Below are 25,529 nucleotides of genomic sequence, written 5' to 3' on the forward strand. Positions count from 1 at the left end.
GACTAATAACCGACAAACTTGGCTCTCATAATTTCTCAGCTTCTCAAACAGACAATGCCTTCTGGAGAACAGGAACTCCACCACTGCCTCCCCTCTCTCCACAGCCTGATCCCTGAGTTAGGTACATAGGTGATTCTCCCTAGTAGACATTCAAGCTGATTTCAGTGTGGCTATAGATATCTGATACTCAGCTTGTTTCTCCCTCCCTTACCTCTCCTTCCTCACACCCTTATTCTCCCTGCTCACCTGCCTCCTCCCCTGTTTCCACCCAGTAGGACACGATCCAGTAGGGTAGTGGTTCCCAGACTTTGGGATTCCACAACCCTATAAAATGTTCAAAGAGATTTTGGGGTGGGAGAGAGACAAGGTTTTCTTCTGCCAAATAAGGACGTTTTAAAAAATCAATCTCCACCTTTATTTTAGTAAAGAAAGGCTGTTTTTACCCCAATAAAGCAGAAAATCCATAATCTCTGATTAAACGCTAATACTTTAAGCTGAAAAAATTCAGCCTTATTGAGAAGAACAAACCACCTCACTGTTGCCCTGACTTCTCTCCTCTCTCCGTGGGCTGCCACTGTCCTGTGTCCACTCATGGGTCTGGGGACCTTTGTCCTGGAGGAGGCTCCTGCTAAGCTGGGGTCACCCTGAAAGGGACCCCAGTTTAGCAGGGTCACCCAAATCCTTTGAGTTAGGCAGATCCATCTTCCTATTCAGCTTCCCCAGAGGAGGCTCGTGCCCAGTTAGATCTTACAACCTCAAGGGCTGAGGAGGGGGAGGGCATGAGCCCCTCCTCCTATGCCTTTTCCCCTTTCTACCAGGCTAAGATTTGTTGGGGATCCCCAGTGGGGACAAAGTGAGACTCAGCAGCAAGCTCACACCCAGAAAAGGAAACTAGGGGAACCTAATGGGCAGGCTTTTCTCCACATCTCCATCGCCGAACTGAGCACTAGGAATCCCCACCCCCAGCCCCCGGAAGGGAGGAAAAGTGGGCACTCCAGCCATGCAGTAGGAGGCCCAGCCGCCCCGCTGAGCGGCCGCAGATAGGATCTGAACTCCGAGAAGGACGGCCCTGGTTCTTTGATCCGCAGCCAGCCAGGCTGGGCCCGGACCGGGAGGGGCGGTGCGGCCCTCTTCCGGCCCGGCTTTGCGCCGCTGCCAGGGGTCCCGTGGGTCGGAGAGGCGTCCAAGACACCCTCCTTCTCAAATACCCTCTGTCCCTGTGCTCTAAGGAGAGATGGGGAAGTCTACACTGAATCCAACTCAGAAACCAGCTGCGGGGCTGCGGTTCACTGCACCGCGACTCTAAAGGACGTGTGTCTTTCGCAGATACACTGGTGGAGCCGAGGCCAAGCGTGCTGTGGAGGCCTGCGTGGACACGGCCCCGGGTGCATTGTAGACATGACGGAAGCTGGCGCATGTTCCCGCTCTCCTCTGACCCTAATGGAGTCCGCAACCTGGATCTTGCGAGAGTCCGCGGGCGTCAGGCTCCGAGTCCATTGGCTCCATGGGAATGCGACTTCCCGTGTAGACTTGCTTCTGATGATCCACACCTCGTCGGAATCCGGCGGCCCACGTGTCCGCCCAAAGCCTCGCATCCCTGGGCCCCAGGTTCTAGGCTTAGAACTGAGTTGGGAGGGAGGGAGGGAAGGAGGGGGTGGGTGGCTGAAGGATCCTCACGGGGTTTGGGGGATCCTTCCTCCTTGTTCTCTTGGCTCTGTTCGCGCCTCAGAGATGCCACAGGGCTGAGAGGCACGTCACATCTGTGGTGCACGAGCCCCGCATGCAACAGGCATTCCATAAATGTGCGAGGGGAATATGCTCGTGTTCAGGTTGTATCTGGGCTGCCTGGAAGGAGGTCCCAGACCGGCCTAGGGTTGGAGAACAGGACAGAGAACGGGAATTTGAGGAATCCTAACCCTGAAAGCCGGGGTTCGCGCAGTCTCGAACAGCCTCCCACCTCCAGGAAGCCCCGTTTCAAGCCCTGGACACACTGGCTGGCTCACCGACGCAATTACACCTAGGCTTGCGTTCCAGCTCCCGCTGCAGGGCCTAGGGGATCCGGTCCCTCGGCACTTGGGGGAGAACCTGGGTGCAGAGCGGGAATCCCTTATTGTAGGTGAGGAAGCTGGGTGAGGAGTCTCCTTTAGAGTTCCCACATTTCGGAAGAAAGGTCCGGACGCCAGAGTGACGCCGGGGAGAGCGAGCCCTTTAAGATCGTGCGCGCTGCTCGCGTCCCAGCCTCTCCGGGGAGAGGAGGGGCTGGGCGGGGCGACTTTGGCCCCCGCCCACCCATAGGACCCGCCCCCGGCGTTCCCGCCCCGCCCCCCGCACTGGGCCCGCGGCGCCTTTGATGTTCGGACCCGCCAGCTCCAGGAGCCGCTCAGCCTGGCGCCCGCGCCCCGCGCCCGCAGCCCGCCCAGGCGGAGTCAGCCCGCGCTCCGCCCGCCGTGCTTCGAGCTCGGAGGTCCGGACTCCGGGCTCGCCGCCTGCCGGGCCGGTTCCGCGCCCCGAACTCCCGCGCCCCGCGCCCCGCTCCCCGGCGGGCGGAGCGCACCATGCCGCAGCTGGACTCCGGCGGGGGCGGCGCGGGCGGGGGCGACGACCTGGGCGCGCCTGACGAACTGCTGGCCTTCCAGGACGAGGGCGAGGAGCAGGACGACAAGAGTCGCGACAGCGCCGCGGGCCCCGAGCGCGACCTGGCCGAGCTCAAGTCGTCGTTGGTCAATGAGTCCGAGGGCGCGGCGGGCGGCGCGGGGGTCCCGGGGGCCGGCACCGGGGCCCGCGACGAGGCGGAGGTCGGGGGTGAGGTGAGCGCCGGCCCGTGCCCCGCGCCTCTCCCGCGCCCGCCGTTCCCCGCGCCCGGCCGGCCCCGCCCCGCCCTCCCGGGCCCCCGGGGTACCCATCCTTCAGACCCCTTCTGCCCCGGGCCGCGAGCTCGGCGCCCCTCACGGTCCCTCTGGATCTCCCCGCAGGCGCTCGGACGGGAGCACGCTTCGCAGAGACTTTTCCCGGACAAACTTCCAGAGTCTCTGGAGGACGGTGAGTTTCGGCCCGCCTCCCCTCCACCCGCTAAGGGTCCGGGTGGGACAGGGGGGCCTCCGAGGACGGGATTGGGGGCACCGGAGGGCCACCCCCCACGGCAGATCAAGGAGGCGGCAAAGCCAGGGCGGGGGGAGTTGGGGGCGGGTTTCCCGGGCGCCGCTGGGCTCGAGTCACTTCCGGTGCCCTGACCTTTATAGGAGTAAACAGACCCCCGCCATCTCCGCCTCCCCTCCTGCCCAGGTGACTGCCTAATCCCCAGCCTTCAGGAGAAAGCGTTGGCCCAGGTTCCTTGGCCAGAGGGCGGGCTGGGGGTCAAGTAGGGGCCGCCAAGGGGAGGCCTGAACTCGTGGTCCTTCGTCGGAACAGAGGCACCTGGGGCCCGTGCCTTCTCCGGTCACACGTGAGCGGGACCCCTCGGCAGTTCTTTCTCTGGAGAGCAGACTGCTTCCAGCCCGAGCCACCCAGTCGGGCACGTCTGACCCAGCTGTGGTTTTTCCAGGCCTGAAGGCCCCGGAGTGCGCCAGCGGCATGTACAAAGACACCGTCTACTCCGCCTTCAATCTGCTCATGCACTACCCTCCCCCCTCGGGAGCAGGGCAGCACCCCCAGCCGCAGCCCCCGCTGGTAAGTGGCCCCGGCAGCCGGGCAGGCCTTGTGCTTGTTACCTCCTTGACCAGGTATGTGGGACATGGGCAACAAGTGACTTCTGCCTAGAACAAGATAGATGAGAACTGTTCTGGTGCTTTTTCCCATACACACCCAGTGGGATCTGAACCAGGAGAACTTTGCTGAAGGAAGGAGAGAGACCACCCTAGGCACCCTCTTCTCTCCAGCTGTTGGCTTTTGTCTTCCTAAGTTGCTCACAAGCAGGTGCAGGCCCTTGTCCTGGTGCTAGGTAATGCCAGGGTAGAGTCTTTTCCCAGAATTTGTTGGGTAATGTTGGTAGGGTGATCTTAGCTGTGGAGTTAGTAGTTTGCCTACTCCCCCAGCCTAAGCTCCAAGCCTGGGTGTTTGGAGAAATGGGCAGAAAGGCTAGTGTGTTTCAGAGCTCCTCCTTGTGCAGGAGAAACAGGCTGTACTCACTCTCCCCTTATTGTCATGAATACCCCCTTGCCAGAGAAAGACCCGGGAGAGCAGACTGCCTCCAGCCCGAGCCACCTGGGCTAGGCTAGCCACTGAACGCTAGGTGTAGAAAGCATTTTCTCTCATAAGCTCTGGGAAGGGTTAGCAGAGGTATTTCAAATCAGTGGTGTGGGTAAGGGGCCCGTTTAATGACTTCGCTAATTGAATATGTTTAAGCGCTTCAAAAAGATTCCGTGATTATTACAAACCATGCTTTTCTGCCTCATTGGTACAGATGATCTAAAGGGTGAAGAGCCTATTCTGAGTGCATTGGAGCAGTACAACTGCACTTAAAAAAAAGTTGAGATTAGTGGTTCAGACTGTCCTCAGCTGGCCTAAGTCGAGGGTGAGATTAGAGCGCCTGGAGTACACCAAGTGTTTGGGGAACTCTGGTGGCTGTAAATGGAGGCCCAGTGCGGAGGCTCACATGGCTAGTTGGGGGGGGTCACCTCCGAGGGAAGAGGATGACTGCCAGGCTGTTTCAGATCGGGAGGGAGGAGGGTTGCTTCTGAAAGCTGTTTTCATGCTGAAGCTGCTGGGAGGTGAGAAGACAGATTGAGGCTTCTCTCTAGAAACCCCAGAATGGAAAACTTGGTTAACTGTTGACTGTAGGAATGAGCTCCTTGCCCCTTAGACTCCATGTTTTCTCATAGGCAGAAGCAGCATGTTGGTTGAGTGGTTCTTCTGCTCTAGGGTGGTTCTGTCTATGAGGTGCTCACTTCTTTCAAGTCTGTGGGGCAAGGGGTTGCCCTCTGACCTTGCCACCTGATGCAGAGCCTCTCTCCAGAGATCTCTGCCCTACTCAAGTGGATGCTAAGCATAGATGCTTCCTGGGTTTCTTAGAACGTCTAAACCCTTAAATTTTGGGCCAACTTGATATAACACAGTGCTGCCAAATTGCTAGCAGGTGAGTTGCTTGCACAGGGTGCTGGGGTCACCGTGACAGCCTTGAGTAGACGAAAGACCTAGGCCCTAGAACAGTCCTAGGAGGGGCAGCTCCCCTCCAGGCTCTTGTGATTCCACAGCGGTCCAGGGAAGAGGCAGGATTTCTGCGTTCCTTTCATGGCTTGGGCCAGTGGGAGAGTGCCCAGAGTGGGAGGGCCTCGTTTTCTTTAAGGGTGTAGTAACGGGACCATTTGGTGTCCTTAAGCTCACACTGGTCATAGTGTAGGCGGATGGATGGCCAACTCCAACAGTCAGGATTGGGGTGGGGGGTGAGGGCAGAAACATCACTATTACCCTGGCCCGTGTCATTTGTTTTTTCAACTTGGGCATCTTTCTTAAGCTATAGCAGAGGCTTTTCTGTATAGTACAGTCTCCTATAGAGGTAAATTCCCTTGCCCTACTCCCCACCCAGCTGCAGCCTCCCACTGCCTGGCTTCTGGGAAACACTGGAGGAGGAGGACCAGCTCTGGAGCTGATGTTCCATGTGCTGAAACCAGCTGTTCTGTGGGGCTGGGGACAAGGATAGATTCAAGGGCCTAAGTTGGGGTGACACCAGGTGGGGAAGATGTCCATGAATATAGGGGAGCCTCTTTTAAGCAAACCTGATAGTTAAAAGTGAATAGCAAATCGGGGTAGTTGCTTGTATTAACCTGAAAAGTTGTGTGGATGTTTAAAATACTATTGGTTTTAAAACGCAAATTTGATTGACTCCATGTTTTGGGAGCACATATAACAGAAAAGATACTCTTATAGTGGGTCTGAAGTCCATTGTAGGGCCTTGAGGAAAAACTGCCTTTGGAGGTTTCTTCCCAAGCTCTGCTTTCCTAAACCCCTCTTTATGGGGACAGATGTCATGCTGTCCCGCCCCTGCCTGTGGGGAACTAGGCCCCTGGCCCCCTTTGCCCTCTCTGAGAGAATCCAGGCAGTCAACAGTTGTGCTGAAGTGTTCTTAAGGCCAGTCGCCTAACCTCCCCACACAGTGGGGAAAGCCCATGCCAGGGTCCTCCTCTATCCACTTGTGGGCGGCATGCCCATGTGGTTACCATGTTGGATGTCTCTAAGTGGGCAGACTCAAATCTTGCCGGGGCGGCGGACCAAATGACCACCTCACAGCCAGCTGCCAGTGGGTAGAGGAAGATTTTTTTTTTCCTAAAAGGGTGCTTCTTTTCTGGTACGTGGCTTCTAGTGAATTCAGTTTTGGGAAGGGAGAATTAGGTCAAAGTTTATTTCATGGCTGATGTTTGTGAGGCATCTAATGTGGGCTTGCAGACTGTTCCCGGCCTCACCAGTAGTCGCTCCTTGTTTCTGTTTTGTTTGTTCTGTTTTGCTCTGAGATTGGGGGTGGGAGTAGAAGGGCCAGTAAGCTTGTCCTGGGCCTGACTTTGAGGAAATTCTGGGACGAATAAGGCATCGCTCCCTAGGAAACTCAGACTCTTGGATGGGTGAGACTGCCGGACTGGCGCAGATCTTCTCAGAAAAAAAGATGAGGGCAGGTTGCTCTTGGGGTCCTTTCTGTGGGCTCCACTTGGAGTCTATGACCTGGAAGGCTGCTGAGCCTTTTGCCGTTTAGATGAAATGTCCAGAATAAGCAAATCTGTAGAGATGGGGCACAAATGAGTGGTTGCCAGGGCTGAGCGAAGATGGGAATGGGGGTTGATTGCTAATGGGTAAGGGGTTCCTTTTTGGGGTGATGAATGTGTTCTGGAATTAGACGGTGGTGATGGGTACACAACCTTGTGAATACATTAAAACCGCTGAACTGTATACTTTTAACAGTAAATTTTATGATATGCAAATTACATCTCAGTTGAAAAAAAGGAAAAGACAGCCTTTTGGCTCTTGCAGGGACTTGGGGCCGTTCCCTAGGCCTGACCTCTGCAGCTGTCCCAGTGTGTGTGCATGCCCCTCAAGCCATGGGCTTGGGCATCAGTTCCAATGTCGGGGAACCCAGGAGGCAGTGGACTCATGGTTGGGTTCCAGGCCGTTGAGCTCACATTCCCAGACTCCAGGGTCTGAGGTCAGATGAGGGCTGAGAAACAAGCCCTTGTGGGGAGCAGGAGGTGCACGTATGAGCAAGACTTGAGCAGAGGAAGGAAGTGCTGCTGACACAAGCCACCATGTCCAGGGAAGCTCTGCAGAGATGCACCCACCCAGCCCTCCATAGCCTCAGAGAGAGGGAGCAGCCTGGTGTTGCTGGGGACAGTTAGTGAGGGTTGATCATCAGCCCTGGTTGGAGTGAACCTTGTTAGAAGGGGTCTGGCATCAGGCCAGGCACCCGAGAGATCACAACCAGCCTCTGCCTCTGGGAGTGCCTGGCCAAGTGGAGGAGACAGATGACCAGACAGCCCTGGTTGGAGGGGTGCTGTCACAGAAAGCCCTGCTGGGGCATCCTGGGTGGAGCTGGCCCCCATGTGGGCTCTGGGCTGTGGAGGAGGGTCCACCAAGCAACTTCCTGAAGGTGCAGATTTGGCCAGCACATGAGCACAAAGAGTACCGGGCTCCCCTCCAAACACGCCAGATCTCCCACTTCTCCACTTTAGTCTCCATCTAAAGCCCAGCCTCGGCCATCACTCACCCAGAAGGCAGTAACGGCCACCTCGGGGCTCCCTCTGCCTTGACCTTGGCATCCCTCCCCCAAACCCCTGCCCTAACCCCCAACCCAGGCTCCCCACAGCAGCCCAGCAAGAGAAGATCCCTTCTCTTGCCTGCTGAAACCCCACAGTGGCTTTCCATTGCTCTGGGAGTAAGGTCCAAACCACTCACCACAGCCCTAGTGCCTGGGTGGGCCAGCCCTGCGGATAGCACCCCCTTGTCTGCACCATACTCTTCCTCTTTCCCTGAATAGCAGCTACTGCACTGTCTCCCTCTGCTTCCCACTCATCCTGTTCTTTCCACCTCAGGACTTTTGCCCTTGTTCTCTCAGTTAGGAATTCTCTTCCCTAGCTCTCAGATAGCTGCCACCTTCTCATTTGTCCTTCAGGGCCGAATTCAAATATCACTTACCCAGAAACACCTCCTGTGAACATCCAAGTGGGGCCCTCTATCATTCCCCCAGGCCTTTGCTGCATCACCCACCTTGGTTCTCCAGGCCATAGTGGGTGGCCTTGCTTTATGATGCACTCGTTCATTGTACTGAGGCTAAAGGCAGCCCATTTGTCCAAAGTGTCTCTCTACCTTCGTCTCCTCATTCACACAGTGGGAGTGGTGAGCCCTCCTCCCAGAGCTGGAGTGTGGAGTGGAGGCAGCAGTGCCTGCATGTCCTGGGCTTGGGAGGTGGGGGTTTGGCCATAATTGATCCCTTTTCCCTTGCTCTCCTGGCTCATCTGGGGCTAGTGGTGGCTCAGTGGTTAGACTTCCATCTGGAGGGTTGTATCTCTACTTTGGGTCCCAGGGGCCTGGGGGTCAGAGCCCTGGGGGCCAGCTTGGGACAGGGGCACAGGTATATAGGCCACTTTATTTATTTATTTATTTATTTATTTATTTATTTGAGAGAGAGCATGAGCGAGGAGGTCAGAGAGAGAAGCAGACTCCCTGTGGAGCTGGGAGCCTGATGCGGGACTTGATCCCGGGACTCCAGGATCATGACCTGAGCCGAAGGCAGTCGTCCAACCAACTGAGCCACCCAGGCGTCCCTCTTTCTTTCTTTTTTTAAGGTTTATTTATTCTAAGAGAAAGAGTAAGCAAGCAAGCGGAGGGAGGGGCAAAGGGAGAAGGAGAGAATCTCAAGCAGACTCCCCACTGAGCAGGGAGCCCCACATGGGTCTGGATCCCAAGACCCTGAGATCGTGACCTGAGCTGAAATCCGGACTCAGACAGTCAACCAACCGAGTCACCCAGGCATCCTGTGTATGGGCCCCTTTTTTGCTCCCGTACCTCACCTAGGAATTCTTGGGAGGGGGAAGTACTGTTCTTGGAGCCAGGATGGGAGCCCTCACTGCTCAGTCCATCCTGAGATCCTCTCCTACCGTGCCCAAAGACTCATCTGAAAGGAGGCCCCCCTTCCCCAGCCATCTAGAAGCCCTTTGTGTAAGACGTTACCCAGACCGTTCTCAGACCTTGGCTCACATGGTCACCCGTGCCTGCACCCTGTCATGTCTTGCCCCAGTTCTTCCCCTGGTGTGGGGGTACATATTTGCACCCCCAGATGGTGCCCACCGACAGCATCTTTGTTATCCCTCAGGCAGCTTCTAGTTTGCTCACAGCTTGCCTTCCTTGCCAGTGGGAATGATGCTATGTACAAATCACTCCTTAGTTTCCTTTTTGATTATTTTTTTGGAGCAATACTCTGAAGGAAAATTACCAGGTCAAAAGGCAGGAAAAATCGGGGGTATCTGGCTGGTTCGGTGGGTAGAGCATGAGACTCTTGATCTTGGGGTCGTGCATGTGAGCCCCACACCTGGGGTAGGGATTACATAAAAGAATAAAATCTTAAAAATAAAATGGTAGCAATAGTTAGAGCATTTTGCTCCCCTCCAGCGCTGGTTTGCTGTGGGTTCCTTGCAGTGTCTAATCACTCAAAGTCCCAACATGGAGTTTCTTCTTTTCTGTTGTTCATTTAATAGGTTCATGGTGGGAAACGGGACTTAAAAGTTATTTTGACTTGCATTCCTTCCTGACTTGGAAGACTTGTGGTATTTGGAAAATCTGCAGGCCCCAGGGTGCGACTTTACTTTCAGGGTGCCATCTTGCTGCCTTTCAGGGTCAGGAGAGCACCACAAAGCAGGCTCCTCCTGCAGACCCCTGCCACCGCCGTCCCCAGGGGCTGCAGTTACCGACCGCTGCCCACTCCTCTAGCTCAGTGGGCTGGCGGGGCTGACAGAGCCCTGCGTTGGTCACCAAGGCCCAGTAGTCTTCACCCAGTTGTCCTAGGGTTTTACTAAGCCACTTCCATAGTTCTGCCTCCCTCCCCAGGTGCTCCGAGATGCAGGTGTGAGTGGGGCAGAAGAGGGATGGGCTTCAGGGCAGCCTCCCTAAGGCTGCTTGGGACCCATGGCCTCTTGGGTCTCCTGAGTCTCCTAAGACCACAGCCTACCCCTTGCCCCTGCAGCAAAGGCATTTCAGCTGAGCGGTGAGAATGGACTCGGGGGGCCCTGCTTGCAAGTCAAATGACTGCTGAGGTCAGGCTGGATGAGGGTGGGTCCAGTTGCAGGGAGGGGCAGGGGTGCTGCCGCCTCCCTAGGAGCTCCTCAGTGCCTGTGGTCCTGAAGCCATACAGTGACACTCCCTCACGCCTTGTGACTGGCTGCTTCCTGCCGCTGTGTACAAACAAGACTCTGGTGGAGGAAACAGGTGTTTTATCAGGTCACAGGGCCCCCCTTCCCCAACAGTACAGTGCACAGATCTTTGGGTAACCACCCTCCTTCTACCAGTAGGGACAGGAGGCCAGGTCAGGGAAGGGACCTATCCAAGGCCCCTTAGAGTCACAGAAAGGGAAAGCATTGTCTGGAAGACTCACCCTCAAATTCTGTATCTGCCACTCCTTGGCTGAGAGACCCTGCATGAGTTCCTTAACTGCTGGAAGCCCGAGTTTCCTCAACTAGAAACGAGAAGGAGGGTTCTGACCTCCTTGGGTTCCTGGGGCAGGCAGTGTGTGTGGGGTCCCTGGTACATGGCCGATGCTATGAGTATTAAATACGGGGGAGGGGCGGGTTACTAACACGGGGTGAAGAGCTCTCCTGCAAAGGGTGCTGTGCTAGGTGGCGGGGGGGGTGCTTCTGAAGCTGAGCTGGGATGCAGCCCCCTCACCTGCTGCCCCTCAGCTCATTAGCTGGCTCCCCTGTGGCAGCGTGGAACACAGTGGCGCCAGGGCCTCAGCTGGCCTGTGACAGAGTGGCTGCTGTATCTAGAATCCTGGTTCCAGGCCCTTTTTGGCCTTTCTGAGCCCCTGCATGCTTGGCCTTGGCTCAGCACAGAGGGGTGATAGTCTCTACCCCACCGAGCCCAAGCCTCTTGAGGCAGAGACTCTCCTGGGGGCTCACAGTTAACTTCAAGGTTCTGTCCAAGTTGGATGAAAGGCAACAAGGAAGGAGAGGCTGGTTGGGTGGCAGCCAGAAGAGCTTCCTGAGAAGACAAGCTCGAACCCTGCCCAGGTGAAGTGGGAGAACGCTCTGGGGGCGGGGCAGTTTCAGCAGAGAAGAACAGAAATGAGTATGTTCTTGGTCATTGGAAGGGCACTGCAAAGCCTGGGGTCTATGAGGAGCATGAGTGAGGCTGGAGAAGAGCCAGCAGGGAGGGCCCAGCATGTGACCTTGATATGCAGGCAGCACTGGTCCCAGAGCCCAGGAGTGGCTGGTGGGCACACGCAGTGTGTTGGCAGCAAGAAGGGCCAGGCGGGGGACGCCTGGGTGGCTCAGTTGGTTAAGCAGCTGCCTTTGGCTCAGGTCATGATCCCAGCATCCTGGGATTGAGTCCCGAGTCGGGCTCCTTGCTCAGCGGGGAGCCTGCTTCTCCCTCTGCCTCTGCCTGCCATTCTGTCTGCCTGTGCTCTCTCTCTCTCTGACAAATAAATAAAATCTTAAAAAAAAAAAAAGAAGGGCCAGGCATTGACTATTGGCTGATGGTATGAGTTGGACATGGACGGGAAGGCAGACAGGGCTAGCAGCTGGGGCAGAGTGGACGCTGGGAGGCCCTGAGCTGGTAAGAGGAGTGCGAAAGGCCAAGGGAGGGGGTAGGCTTTGGGCAAGGGAGACCCAGTGTGCTGACACAAGGCTGACACAAGGAAACAGAGCCTCAGAGGTGGATGTTTGCATTTTCATTTGACTCCCAGTCTCTCTCTCTGGAGTCATGAGCCCAGGGTCTTGGCCTCCTGTTGACTGAGAGGAACAGAAGCCCAGAGGTCAGGTCCCTTGGTCCGCTGGTGATTTGGCCAGGGCATAAAGAGCTCCTCTTCTCAGCTCTGTCTTTAGCAGGACTCTGGTCTGGGCAGGGTCTCTGAGAACCTCGAACATTGACAGCTTCTTCTTTCAGGCAGTGGGGTCCCGACACTGACAGATCCAGCATGCTTGGGTTTTGCTCCTGGGCACCACCGCTCTCCCTTGAAAAGATGTGGCCTTAGCATGCATAGTCTCTCAGGTGGGTCCCGGGTGGGTCTGTCCTGGTCATAGGGTTTGGCCTGTTCCGGTCCTGCTGGAACCTTGAACTCCCCTTGGCGCAGTCCCCTCATGCATGGAGGGTCAGTCCCTGCTGGATGGGGGTCATGGCCTGGGCTAAGGCCAAGATGGGCAGGAGTCTGGCCCTTTACTGTGGCGGGGCTGCCAGTGGAGCTTGTTCTGTGGAGACTGACTGCCTGGGCTTTGCTAGAGACATGGTCTTAGAGCCCAGAGGAAGATTGGTGACAGAGCTTTTGTCCATAGCCCACTCCCTAACCAGGACTCCCTGGAGGTCAGAGGAAGCAGACATTCTGCCAAATAAGCTTCCTCTACCCCTCCCATTAAGAGGGCCAATTATTTCTCTCTCCAGAGACAGGAAAGTTGTTGGGGCCTCACATTGTCTTCTGCTTCTCAATGACGAATGCATGGCTAAGGCATGGGTAGGCAGGACATGGCCCACCCCAAAAAGAGTGGGCTTTGGGGATTGGCAGTTAGGGCTGCCCCTCCCCACCATGTGTGGGCTGCCTACCCAGGTTTGGCACATCTCCCCCTCCCAGAAAGCCCAGTTTGCCCCTGAAGGCAGGAAGCCAAAGGACATGGCCACCTTCCCTCCTGGCTGTGTGATCTCAAGCAAATCTCTTAACCTTTCTAGGTCTCAGTTTCCTTCTCTATATCTCAGTGGGCTCCCTGGCCAGGAAAGATTTCTGAGGTTCAAAGAAGTGTGGGCTGGAGACACCTGCCACTCAGGTGGGCCTCAGGGGGTGCTTGCTGGCCTTGCCGGGACTGCTCTAGGCCAGCTTTCCCATCAAGCAAGGAAGATGGGAGGAGGGGGACAGGTAATGGGAGTCCAGGCTGAGGGCATTCTGACTAACTCTGACCTGGCTCTGGGGGTAGAGACCTAGCCTCCTGGTCTGCTGGGCCACCATCTGAAACGCATTACCAATGCTTTGTAAACTCCACATCATTTGGCCACATGAAAGCCTAGGATCTAAAAATAGCCACTCCCAGAGGACGCCCCGCATTGGTGGGGCTCAGCTGACCTCTGCACGTACACCCACCAGCAGGCCACCTCCCTTGACAGGGAGCCCTGACTGGCAGGGCCACACTGACCCACCCTCCCAGTGTGGGCAGCCCCTGCCTGGGGCCACTTTATCTGGGCACAGATCTCATCCAGCTGGTCAAAGCTTCAGGCCCCAAGGCTTTACCCAGGGCAGAATGTCTGGAGGAAGCAGGAGGGAGGCAGCTGGGGCTGTGTTGGTGGCCCCAGGACCCTTCTCCCAGTTCCATACATGCCTGGAATGTCTGTGGGACACTCACTGGGAAGCTAGTGGTACCATCTTACAGATGAGAACAGGAGGCCCTGTGGAGGGGGAGCATTGGCCACTGTCAGGTGGTGGACGGGAGGGCCACTGGCTGATGTGCTGGCGTGAGAAGGGTGGGAGCCGGCCCAGGCCCCACAGTGTCGGCGGAGGGCCGGGCCCAGCAGGAAGGCAGGGCAGCTGCAGATCTCCAGGCTGCTGGAGTTGACTCTTTGCCCTGCTTTCTGTGGGTTCCCTCTCCCTATGGTCTCTGTGACCAACTGTAAACCACTCTTTTCCCTAAAAATAAACATGCTTATGGGATTGGGGGAAGCTTTGTAGCTATCAAAGGAAATAATAGGGTGTTTAAGAAAATTACATTGCGTTTTAAATAACCAGCATGAAAGTCATTAAGTTTGAAGTTTCATTCAAATCAGATGGCTCTGTGGCTGGCCCAGTGGCCAGGCAGGCAGAGGGTGGGTGGGCCCTCAGGGATGCTGAGAGACAGCCTGTAGAGAGCTTTGTGGCAGCAGCAGTGAGGTCTCTGCTGGGTCCAGCCAGGGTCCAGGCAGGGCGGCTGCTTGGTGTGTGCCAGGCTGCGGCAGCCACCCCACAGCTCGCTGGCCAGCTTGAAGCATTGTGGAGGCAGGAGCCGCCCAGCTGTGGTGGGCAGCCCCATGGGTGGAGCTCGGGGACGACCATAGTCTGCAGGGTGTAGGGACACATGCAGCTGGGGTTGCCAAGGCCAGGAGGGTTGATGGCTCTGTGGTGGTGGGGTTCCAGGGATGGTGGTTTGGGTCAGAAAGGGCTGGAGATGACCTACGGGACCAAGGCCCCATCTGTCCTCTCCCTCACTGGCCTCTCAGTCCCTGCACAGGGCATGGCGTAGTGCAGGTGCTCAGCAAACCGTGGTTGAGGGAGTAACGGCAGCTTTAGCAGTCCCTGTGTCAAGAACTCCCCAAGTGCTTGCCGGCGCCCAGGACTTTCGGTCCCAGTATGGAGACCCTTACAGGAAGCTGAGAAAGTGGTGACTGTTACTGCTCTCTCATTTTCCAGGTGGGGAAGCTGAGGCTCAGAAAGGTAAAAGACGTGCTGGGACCCGGAGGAGTTGGGGCTTAGATTTGGCTCTCTTTTACCCCCAGGTCCATGCTCCTCAGTGCTCTGCCACTTTGTTCTCAAATGTGTGGAGATGGGGGCACTGCAGGCCTCAGCGCTGAGTGGAACCCCCCTCGCTGGGCTTGGGAGCTGCATCCAGCTGGGTTCTCTGGCCCCAAGGACACACTTGGCCCTCAGTGCCCTTCACAGGCATGACCTCATGGCCCTGGGCCTGGGTCAAGGCAGGATACTTCCCTCCTTGGATATCTGACAAGTCAGGGTTGTTAGGGCCACGGGGGTTGTGTTTCGTGGTTGGAAGCAGGGGTTTCCAGAATAAATGTTGCCCTGGTAAGTGTTTCCAAATAACATTTAAGATCATTCAGGTCTGATTCCTGACAAAAGCGTGAAATTCACTGTCTTTTCGTGGACACTTTGCTTTATGGCTCTGGTCCTTGCTTAGCTTGGCGCTCAGGGTTGGGCCTTTCTGGAGTAGGTGCCTTCCTCCATGTGATGTGGGGTTGGACCAGAAGTTGTCCTAGGCCCTGAGTCACTGGGAGTAGCCTGACTGAGGAAGCTGAGGTGTCCGCGCACATGGGTGTGTCCTGTCCCTTGTCACTGGGTTGCCTCCCGCCCATCCCACCATGGGCACATCCTGCTGGGGCATTTCAAGAGTAATTTTTTCTGGCTTCTTCTGGCCTCCATTCCCCTGGCTCTGGTCACTGAAGTCCAGTCAAGAGCTCGGCAGTCTGGCCTGATAGCAATCAGGCAGAAGTCCAAAGGAAATCAAGGGCTAGTGGACCCAGCCTGGCACAAAGTCCTGCTTTCCTGAAAAGCCTGGGTTAGGGACGTGCTTGCTTTTGTCTTTTTTCTTTCTTTTGTTCTTTATTAATTTAATTCCAACATCAACCCCATGAGATAGGACCATTATGCAGATGGGGAGCCCAAGGCTTAGGGAGACCTGTACCTTCTAAGTGCTGGGGGAGTGATTTGAACCCAGGCTTCTGTGTTTCCTGCCCTTACGACCATGCTTCCTTGCCTCTTAGACAACATACCTATCCATTCCTTCTTGGGAAGGAAAAAAAAAAAAAGGGTTTTATAGCCCTAGCTGGGTCCCCTTGGCTACCCCTACCCCTCCCTCTGTACTCCTCATCCTCCCAAGGAATTTGGTATTTCCCCTTCTCCCGTGTATTTTTACACTATTACACCAGGTGACTATCTGTAAGAGCTGTCTTGTGCGGTTTTTGGAACCCCCTGACTCAGCCTAGTGAGGGGCTCTGTCTTCAGAGGGCCCCTGTGGCAGCCGAAGCAGTCCTGCACTCCTTAGTCTGCGGACAGTGAGCCTGAAGGGCTTGGTGAGAGTCGTGAAGCCTGCAGCAGCTCCTTTCTGCCCTGTCCCTTGTTTCCTTTGGCATAAACTGCTCGGCTCAGTCCAGGCAGAGCCCCAAGGGTGGCAGAAGCTAATGGCAGGAACTACAAGGGTGAGACCCAAGGGAGCTTTCTGCTATGGCCCCAGGGCAGGACTGTCCTCCAGGGGCTGGTAGAGACAGCAGACCAGAGACCCACGTCATGTCTTTGTTCCTCAGAGCAAAGCTGGCTCCTGTTAATCGGGGCAGGAATGCAGTGCTGAGATCTCCAAGTCTCCTCCCCTACCCACCCTGGAGGTTCTGACAGCCCCCCGCCTTTTGAGGTGCTGCCTGGGCTCTCTGGGCTCTTCGTCCTAGGCAGCATGCTTGCCCTTCTAGACAGGCCCCGGTGAGAGCCACTGCCGTGGCCAGCGGCTGTCCATAGCCCTCCTTTTGTGTGGAGGGGTGAGCACAGGCCAGACCCTGGGGGAGGAATGACCTCTCACATTTCCTTTAGTTGTTGATGACTGAGAAACTGAGTCCGCTCCCACCAGGACAGGGTGGAGGCATCCTTCACGCAGGTTAGTTGAAGGTCAGAGGCACGCTGCTGCTCGTCAGTGAGTGACACAAGAAAGGTTCTTGGCAGGGAGTTAACCAGTAGCGTCAGGGATCCTGGGTCCCAGGTGGCCTGGAGGTCTGAGTGGGGAGACTCAGAGTGAGGGAAGGGGAATCTGGGAGCCCTGGGTTTCACATGTGTGGTCTCCATGCTGGCCCTGCTCCCAGCCAGTCTGTGAGGTCTGCCCCTGAGTGACGACGATCTCTGGCCAGGAACCCCATGGGGCTGGATTCCAATCCACATGTGTCTCTATGTGCCGAGACTTTGGGCAAGTTGCTGAGCCTCTCTGGGCTTCGCTTTCCCTGTCTGCAAGGTCTGCCCATGCCTTAAAGTGCCGAGGGACGACCAGTCAGATGCTGGTTGGCGGTGGAGCTCTGCCGGGCTCTGGCTGTTTCTGGCGGGGGCTGCTCTCTCTAACTCTGTCTCTGCTCTTTTCTTCCTGCCTTTCCTACAGAGCCTGTTGGCTTTAATCCTAGGGGAGCAAAATCTCTGAACTTCCCCAGGTCCCTCACTGCAGAGCCCTGGTTTCCCTCCGGCCACAGGCAGGCTGAGCTCCGAGGTGGTGCTGGCCTACTCGGCCCATGGCAGGCTCCTGAGCAGCCAGTCGCAGGAGAGGCGCTGGCAGGGGGACTGCCTGGGCAGGGAGGGCGGGGAGGGCAGGGCAGCTGCACAGTCCCCACACCGTGGGGCAGTAGCATCAACTAGCAGCTCGGCTGCAGCAGCTCCCGGAAGCGTCTATTTTCCTCTAAAAACATCCTGTCCTGAGGGGCGTTCACCTCAAAGAGGAGGAAGGAAAACACAAGTAAACGAATGCACAGAAACCACGGGAGGCTGTGGGCCAGGCCACTCAGCTCAGTGAGGTTCAGCTAGCTCAGAGGGAGCCTCGGGGCCAGGCTGGGTCTAGAGCAGGCCTGTGGTTTGCCAAGGCCTCATGCAGGGACTCTGGTCCTTACCTCTGCTGTGGCAGGGCCCCGTTATCTGATGTTGAGACCAGACACTGGTAGACTGGCCACACGCACCTGGCAGGGCTCTGTGCAACCATAGCAATGGTACTCTGCTGGCAGGTGGGACCGAAGCCTCCCGGTCCCCAAGGGTGTGGTCCACCCATCCCCCAGTCCTCCAGCTCGGCCAGCCACATGGCCAGCCACACGGCCACGGCTCCATGCTCTGTGGGGGGTGTCTGGCACAAGGCGTCCGGCACGCTGTGGGCGGGGAGCTTTCGGGCTGTTCTCTGGAGAGCACCATGTCCTGGGCAGCAGGGCCCTGAGTGGGGGTTGGGGATAAAATGGCACGGACCCTGCTAGGGTCTGCCTGTGGAGGTAGGGTCTGCCGGGACCCACACATCAGGGCCCCATCGATATGTGGACAAGTCCTGTTTGGAAGGTCTGGGGGGCTTGCTTTCTTCTTGGAAACTGACCCTCAGTGTCCCAGGCCTTGGGGGAGCTTCCCACTCAGCAGTTGGCTGGATTCTATGGCAACCACTGGTGCTGGACAGTGGGTGCCAGCTGCAGACATGGGTCTGGGGGGGCTGTGGGACTCCCTGGTGGGCCCTAGAGGTGAGAGAGGAGCCAGCAGGAACTGACCAAGGCCACAGTGGATGCTTGGGGCCAAGCCCTGGATGGAGCCTGGCTCTTGGCAAGGCAGAGAAGAGAAGTGAGAAGTGGAGGGGACATGTGAGCATGGCCAGTGTGTGGGACTTTGCAGGGGAGCAGGCCAAGGAGCTAAGGCCCAGCCTCTACTCGTGCACCCTCAGCCATATGCCCTCGTGTGGGCCCAGGTGTCTGTTGACAGGAAGACATACTTTTTCTAATTAGCACAAAGGCTCCATAGGAACTAGCAGCAGCCTTGGTTTAGACTTTCTGGGTATTCTGACTGCCAAAATATTGCAGGCAGGAAGAGATTGGGGGCGGGGGTAGGAGGCAGCATGCGGTGTCAGATGTCAGACAGAAGGTCCCTGACTCCAAGCAGTGGCCCCAGCTCTTCCCAGCCTCCCAAGTACTGCCGTTATCTTGTGCCCAGCTCAAGCCTGGGTGCTGTCCAGTGCTGCCACATCCTCCCCAAACACTGGCTCATGTGGGGAACACCCCCCCAGCCCTGCTAGAGACCCCCCTCCCCAGCCTTGAGGACCCAGCTTTAACTGAGGTAAAAGAAACAGTGTAGGGTACTTGCTCCGATCTCGGGAAGCAGTGGAGCTAGACGAGTGGATAGTCGCCTCAGCACAGTAGGGTTGGTGCTGTGGTCGGGAGCCACAGCAGGGAACCCTTGCTCACACGGGGAGGGGAGGAAGGGCTTCCTGGGGAAACCTCATTCATGATGAGGCCTGTGAGATGGGTGGGAATTGGCCAGGCCAAGTCAGGGAAGAGTTCTTGAGGCAGATGGATGAGCAGCCCCTGTGCCCGGAGCATGGGGGGTGTGCGGGTGGAGGAGACAGTGTGGCCATCTGGCATCACCGAAGACCCCGAGAGCCCATCAAGGGCCCTCAGTACGGACCTGATAGAGGACTTGGCTGCATGGCTAACGAATAGCTTGTTACCTGTGACATCTCCAGTATGCACCGTCCCCTCTGTGCACCTGCCGGAGAGAACAGTAACTGGACCAGTAGCCCACCTCTCTGTCTAGTCAGCCTCTGCCCTGGAGGGAACACGAGGCTCGAGGTGTGGATCTGCCTCCCGTGGGTTCATCCCCACAGGTGTGTCTCCATCTCCAGCACTGGGAGCATACGGAAGAAGGGGGCTGAAGTGTACTCCATGCAGATGAGGGGGGTGGGGTGGGCATAGGTTCTGGGGCACCAGGGATTCTGGAGGCCTTTTGTTCAGCAAGTCTTAGTGGATGTGCCAAGTCCAGAACCCAGACAGGCGGAGATGACTAACAAGCCAGTTCTGCCTGCTACCTTGGGGGACCCCAGCCAGGTCACAGTCCTTTCCAAGGAAGGGACCCTTAGACTGAGGTCAGAATGAGGAGCAACGCATGTAGAGAGCAGGAGGAAGCATGGAAAATTACGAGGGGACAGAGGAGGGAGTGGGCGAAGGCTCCGAGGCAGAGAAGAGCTAGGTACCTGGGCAGGAGAGGGGCAGGCCTGCGTGGCTGTGCCAGGATGAGTGGGGGTACCATGCAGTGAGGCCTTTGGTGGGTCCAGTTCCATCAGAGGGGCTCATGGTGCCAGCAGCCCTGGCAGGTAGGCAGGCAGGCAGGTGGTATGGTCTGAACTGTATTCCAGGGGCCCTAGAACCCGCCGAAGCATTTTGAGAGTCAGGGAAGCAGTGGCTCAGATAACTGAGCAGGCAGCCAGGAGAAAGGAGCTGGGTGGGCTGGGGCCCCCTACCCTGCGCCCCTGGGTCTGTCCCTGAGAACCATAGGCCTCTGTTGTACGGTGTGCAGCACCACAGCTCTGCCACTTACTGTGGGATCTCAGGCAAGCTGTACAGCCTCAGCGTGCCTCAGTTTCTTCTTCTGTCAGATGAAGAGAATATTTATGCCGTTGTTGAGCCTATTAGGAGTTACACTCTGGAGGGCTCTCAGAACTCCGCCTGCCACATGGTAGCTGCCCACTTACCATTAGGAAATGCTTTTCCCTCATCCCGAAACATCTTTTTGGCCTGGCACCCAGGCGCTCAGTGATATGCACTGACTGACTGTGTTTGCTGGTAGTGATCAATGGAGAATCTGTGGGTAGGGGGTAGGGGACATGTGTCCTGGCCTAGTCCCTGCCACAGGGAGGCCAGCTTGGGAGGCCTGGTCAGGCCTCACGCACTCCCCACCCCCACGCGTGAGGCCAGAGGAAGCGGCAACTTTCTTCGCTGGGAAAGTGTTGTGGGGCTCAAGCATTTGGGGGTTTTCAGAGTCAACCGTCAGAGGCGAGGGAGTTTTCTCTGCTGGCGGTGGCAAGGGCTCTCAGGGTGCACGTGGCCTGTAAGCAGACCGCTGCGGTCTGCAGGGAAAATGCCGACTGTGTTTATTTTTCACCTGAGCCTGCAGGAAGTAGGGGGGTGAGGGGGTGAGGGAGGGCAGCCCAGCCAGGCCCCAGATCAACCTCAGAGCAGAGGAGACCTGCCCCGGGGTCCCTTATTTCCACCACCTCCTGTCCCACCCTGCCTTTGGACCCCCCTCCCAGCTCCAGGCTCCTCAACAAGAGGAGTGATGCTAAGGCAGCACAGTGAGGAGTTTCCAGTCATGGGCTAATGAACGTGTCCCAGAGATGATGACCACCTTTGGGACACTGGATTTTGAGACGGAAGGGTGCCGAGCAGGAAAAGCCACACGCCAGCAGGAAGGATGGCTTCTGCTCAGGCTGTGGCAGACCCGGCCTCCCAGCCCCAGGGTCTCCGAGTCCTGGACCTGTCGTGCGTGTGTGTGTGCATGTGTGTGTGAGTATGCAGTGGGGTGTGCTGGCAGAGGCAAAGTCCTGAACAAGGAGTCCGGGCTGCTGTTGAGTCTTTTGTGTAGGCACTGTACCACGCTGTGAAGGGCAATACTGAGGGGGCCGCTCCACGCTTGGCACTCTGCCCGCAGGTGAGAGAGAGGAGCTTGTGCCGTCCCATACACTCAGGGTCTGGTGGGGAGAGTCCGCCCAGGCCTGCCCCCTTCTTGTGGAGGTTGGGCAGTCAGTATCAGAGGGAGGAGAGGGGGCAGCTCCAGTCATAGGGCTCCCCATACACATCCCAGGCCCCAGGCAACCCCACCTTGTCTGGGCGGCCTGGCCCTGGGACAGCCTTGTGCTGAGGCCATGGAGCGGGACGTTCCACTGGCTGAGGGGGGTATGGGGCACTGGGCCCTACGCCAGATGGTTCCCCCTGGCTACCAGCACAGACATGAGGGGGCTGGGGAGTGAGGCACAGGGGCAGCCTGTATCAACGTGGGAAGGACTGGCCAGGCCCTCAGTGCCCTGCTCTAAAGCCCTGACCATCCCACGGCCTCCAGCGGATAGCAGGCTCTTTGCCCCACCCCTGCCCCGCTGTGGTTTGGCTGCAGACTCCTTTTTATTTTTTATTTTATTTTTTTAAAGATTTTATTTATTCATTTGACAGACAGAGATCACAAGTATGCAGAGATGCAGGCAGAGAGAGAGGAGGAAGCAGGCTCCCCGCTGAGCAGAAAGCCCGATGCGGGGCTCGATCCCAGGACCCTGGGATCATGACCTGAGCCGAAAGCAGAGGCTTTAACCCACTGAGCCACCCAGGTGCCCCTGCAGACTCCTTTTTAATTAGAGGCTTTCCCCAGTTCCCAGTGAAGGGTAGTGGACAGGATGAGCCCTCTGACCATTGGGCAATGCCTCCTACCTCCCACCCCCCACTCAATACCTGTTTCACACATGCATCCCAGGCCACAGGCTATAGGCTGAGCTGGATTCGGGGGTTTCCTGGGCCTGGCTGTGCTGCACCTTGGGCCTTAGCCAGCTTGGCCTAGGACAGTCAGCTCTGGTCCTCCATCAAGTGAGATGCCTCTCTGTGGTTTCCTGGCCAAAGCTAGCCCTCCCCAGAGATGGGGGTGCGGCCACCCTCTTCCTCCCTTGGAGCAAACCCACCCTACCCCCTTCCTGGGAGAGTGGGACTCTGAGACTGTTTTTCTGAAGCTGGCACCTTGGACCCCAGACTCTGGGGTCTTCCTTCCATGGGTCCCACTCTACCAGCCAAGCTTACAGTTCCAGGGGGCCCAAGAGCCAGAGTCTGGGCCTAGATGGCAAGGCCTTCTCTAAGCAGGAGCTTACATTCAAAAGCCCCCAGGCCAGAGGGACCTGTGGAGGGTGTTCATTCCACCTACTGAGTCAGGGTTCCAGGCGTTTGTGCCCTTCAGTGGCGAATGGTGGAATGCCTTCCACCAGAATCCCAGGTTCTCAAGAGAATGGGCTCTGAAGCTGTGGCCCTGTCTGTCATAAGGCCTGGTCAGGGCTGATGATGTCTGGCTACCACTGTCTTGGGGACCTATCAGGATAAAAAGGCCCCAGAGGCTTCCAGGAAGCTTCCCAGGCCCTCCCTCAGCCACTGCTCCCCCAAATTTGAAGGCAGAATTTTTGCATCTGTGATCAGTAAGGTAATCGAGACTCATTGTCGTTATTCAAGGGGCAAACTGGCCCTAGGATCCTGTAATGAGGAGGTTAATATAAACGTCAGAGAGCCTTCGAACTAGGCTCCCTAGCCCACTTTACCTTGTGGCGCACCCAAAAGTGATCACTGGACCAACTGGAGGAGGAGGCTGGAGGCTGAAGCGCACATGGAAGTGCTGGGCCTGAGCAGGGAAGAGAGGGAGGGAGTGGGCACCTGCAGTGCTTTGTATGTTTCTAAGTGCATTGGCAGCTCTAGGCACAGGAGTGCTGTGATCTGATTTACATAGTTGCTGGATGGAGGGTTGGTGGGGGGACAGGCGGCCACTGGAGTCATCCAGGTGAGAAGTGACTACGGCTTGGACTGAGTTGGGGACAGGGAGGAGGAAGCAGCAGACTCTATAGATTATTTTGAAGTATACCAGTCGTATGACCTGACAGATTGGAGATGGGATGTGAGAGAGTCAAGGATATACTCCAAGGTATCTGAGCAACTGGAAGTAGGGAGTTGCCATTCACTGATGAAGAGGGAGAACAGCATTTTGGGAAGAAAACCAGAGGCTCTGCTTTGGACATATTGAGTTTGGGCAGCATTTCAGATTTCCAGGTAGACGTGGTGAGTAGGCATTTGGGGAGTGGAGTTTCCCAGAGGAAGCAGGGGCTGAGATCAGAATGTCAGTCATCAGATGAAGACCTGGAAAGCTGTGACCCTGGATGAGAGCACTCTGGGAATGAGGGGGAAATGGAAAGCCACGGGTCCATCTTGGGTTAGGTCAGGAAGAGGAGTAGCCAAAAAGTAGGCCAACAGAGAAGCAGCCTATGAGTTTGGAGGCAAATCAGATGAGTGTGGCATTCTGGAAGCCAAGCGAAGAAACTTTCGAGGAGGGAGAAATGAGTTGTGTTCAGTTCTGCTGAGAGGTCAGGTAAAAGGAAGGCTGAGCACTGAGTTCAGCAGTGTGGGAGATGCTGGGGACCTTGACAGCAGCTTTCTGGTGAAGTGATGGTGCCAAGGGATGGTGAGGCTGAAAGGGAGCCCGAGAATTAAGAATAGGAGCCAAGGATAGGGAGGGCTTCTGCTGTGTTTTGCAGCAAAGGGGAGAGAGACCTAAGCTGGTGGCTCAGGGAGGACTTAGAGCCAGAAGAAATGGCAGCCCGTCGGTTCCCTGGTGGGAATGTGGTTGGGCCTGTGGAGAGCTTGGCACAATGCCTGGCATGTGGCGGGCACTTCGTACAGGAAGGATTCCACAGGTGTCCTCACAGCCCATAGCTGCCCCAGCCCACTTCCTCTCTCTTGCCAGCCCTTGTCAGCAAGCCTGAGGAGCCTACATTCTCTGCTTCATTCCTACATGCGCGCTGTCCCAGTTGTGTCTGGGATCAGTGCTGCAGATAAAGCCTGAGTGTGGCATGAGCCTCTCAGCTTGCTCAGAAAGCCTTGCCATAGAACAGCAACGGTAAAATCACCACACCCAAGGCCTGGAGACACCACGGCCCAGTCCTCGGCCTCCAGGACTGAGGTTGCCAATGGGCTGTCAGATGAGTCTTCCATCCATAGGCAAATCCCCTCTGGCAAATTCAGACCAAAACTGGCCCAGAGAGGTCAGCACCGCAGGGCCAGAGAAGGACAGTGAGGAGCATTTCCTTTGTGCAGGTGAGGGGCTTCCTGCACGTTCCTTCCTTGTGACACAGCACCTGAGGAATTGAGCTCTTGGGTACTGTGTGGCTTTACCCTCACAACCACCCTGTGATTCTCTCCATTTGCCAAGGAAACTGATGTTCAGATTCTGTGGTCAGTCCTTGCAGGCCACACACATTAGCAGCAGGATCTGAACAGGCCAGCCAGCTCCTCCTCAGGTTCACAGTGGAGACCCTCCCGGATCTGCCCCAGGAAACCAAGAGAGGGCTCTAGTTAGAGGTGCTCCCTCGGGGCTGTGGTGCCACCGCTATTGGGACATCAACCCATGTGCCTGACGACAGAAGGCAGGCTGATGAGTCCTGGGATGTGAGGCTTTTCCCGGTGGGCAGATGAACGAGCAGGGGACCAAAGAGGTGGCAGTGTCAGCACCTTCCCCGAGCCCTGAGCTGGGAGCCCAGCTTCAAGCTCCCCTGGAGGCAGGAGTGTGGGGGAGAGGGCAGCCAGGGCTGCTGCCGGTGGGTGTGTGAGCTTGTGTCTACCTGGAAGCCTCACATCTTGGCTAAGGTGCAGCTCATACTTGGCCTCCCCTCTCGCCTCACCCTAGACTCCAAACAGCTAGCTAATCTGGGGGGCGGGGGGGACCTGTGCCAGGCCTCCTCTCCATGAGCTCCCCTAAGCTTCCCCAGACCTGGTGATGAAGGGACCATGAATATCCATTGCACAGGAGAGGAAACTGAAGCCCAGAAGTGTTGGCGAGTCTGGCTGAATTCACCCAGTTGGAAATTGCACCCACAGGGTGGGAAGGAGCCCAGGCCACAACCTCTCACTACTCTCCTGCTCCAAGATGTCCCTGTGTTTCTTTTGTGCCATGAGTCAAAAGTCACTTATCTGTGCTCCTAGCCAGCAGAATCCCCACAGGTGAACTTTCCAAGTGGAAGCTGAGCCTCAGTGATAGATGATGTTTCCAGGATCCTGGCTTGTGCAGGTGTGTGCTGGGGAGATGCAGAGCTGTGCCTTGGCCCCAAGCAGCACCTCCCTGTGGCTGTGTTCGCATGGGGAGCCCCCTTCCCAGTGTGAGTCATCTCATGACAGATCCATGTGACTAGTGTGAAAAGTAAGAGTCCTGTGTTGCTGAGGAAACAGGAAGTGTGGGGGCTGGGTGGGCTGGCCCTGGAGGGAGGCTTGGCTCTATCTAGCCCACCTGCTCTGAGTTAAGGGCTGATGGGAGCCTTTCTTGTGCGAACAAATCCTGTTAAGCCTGAGGTGGAATAGTGGGTCAGACTCAGAACCCTGAGTCTGGGGGCTGGAGG

The 25,529-nt window shown here is 56.8% G+C and overlaps 1 protein-coding gene and 1 long non-coding RNA gene across 5 annotated transcripts in view; one reads left to right on the plus strand and one right to left on the minus strand.

Moving 5' to 3' along the window:
* Positions 1–426: 426 nt before the first annotated feature.
* On the minus strand, positions 427–2,628 carry LOC132028517 (uncharacterized). Its single transcript, XR_009407457.1, has 3 exons — positions 2,555–2,628; positions 2,004–2,085; positions 427–1,868 (listed from the first exon to the last, which is right to left on the minus strand). It is a non-coding gene; the product is annotated as an uncharacterized LOC132028517 (long non-coding RNA).
* The window catches only part of TCF7 (transcription factor 7), a 31,802-nt gene continuing 8,746 nt past the window's right edge, over positions 2,474–25,529 (plus strand). For all 4 annotated transcript variants that reach the window (XM_059417575.1, XM_059417578.1, XM_059417576.1 and 1 more), the window contains exons 1-3: positions 2,474–2,807; positions 2,973–3,039; positions 3,542–3,666. In XM_059417575.1, coding sequence (XP_059273558.1) covers positions 2,556–2,807; positions 2,973–3,039; positions 3,542–3,666 — 444 coding nt within the window. In that variant the 5' untranslated portion in view covers positions 2,474–2,555. The remainder of the gene's footprint in view (positions 2,808–2,972; positions 3,040–3,541; positions 3,667–25,529) is intronic.

This window comes from Mustela nigripes, chromosome 12 (assembly GCF_022355385.1).
Source record: "Mustela nigripes isolate SB6536 chromosome 12, MUSNIG.SB6536, whole genome shotgun sequence".
Taxonomy (NCBI): Eukaryota; Metazoa; Chordata; class Mammalia; order Carnivora; family Mustelidae; genus Mustela; species Mustela nigripes.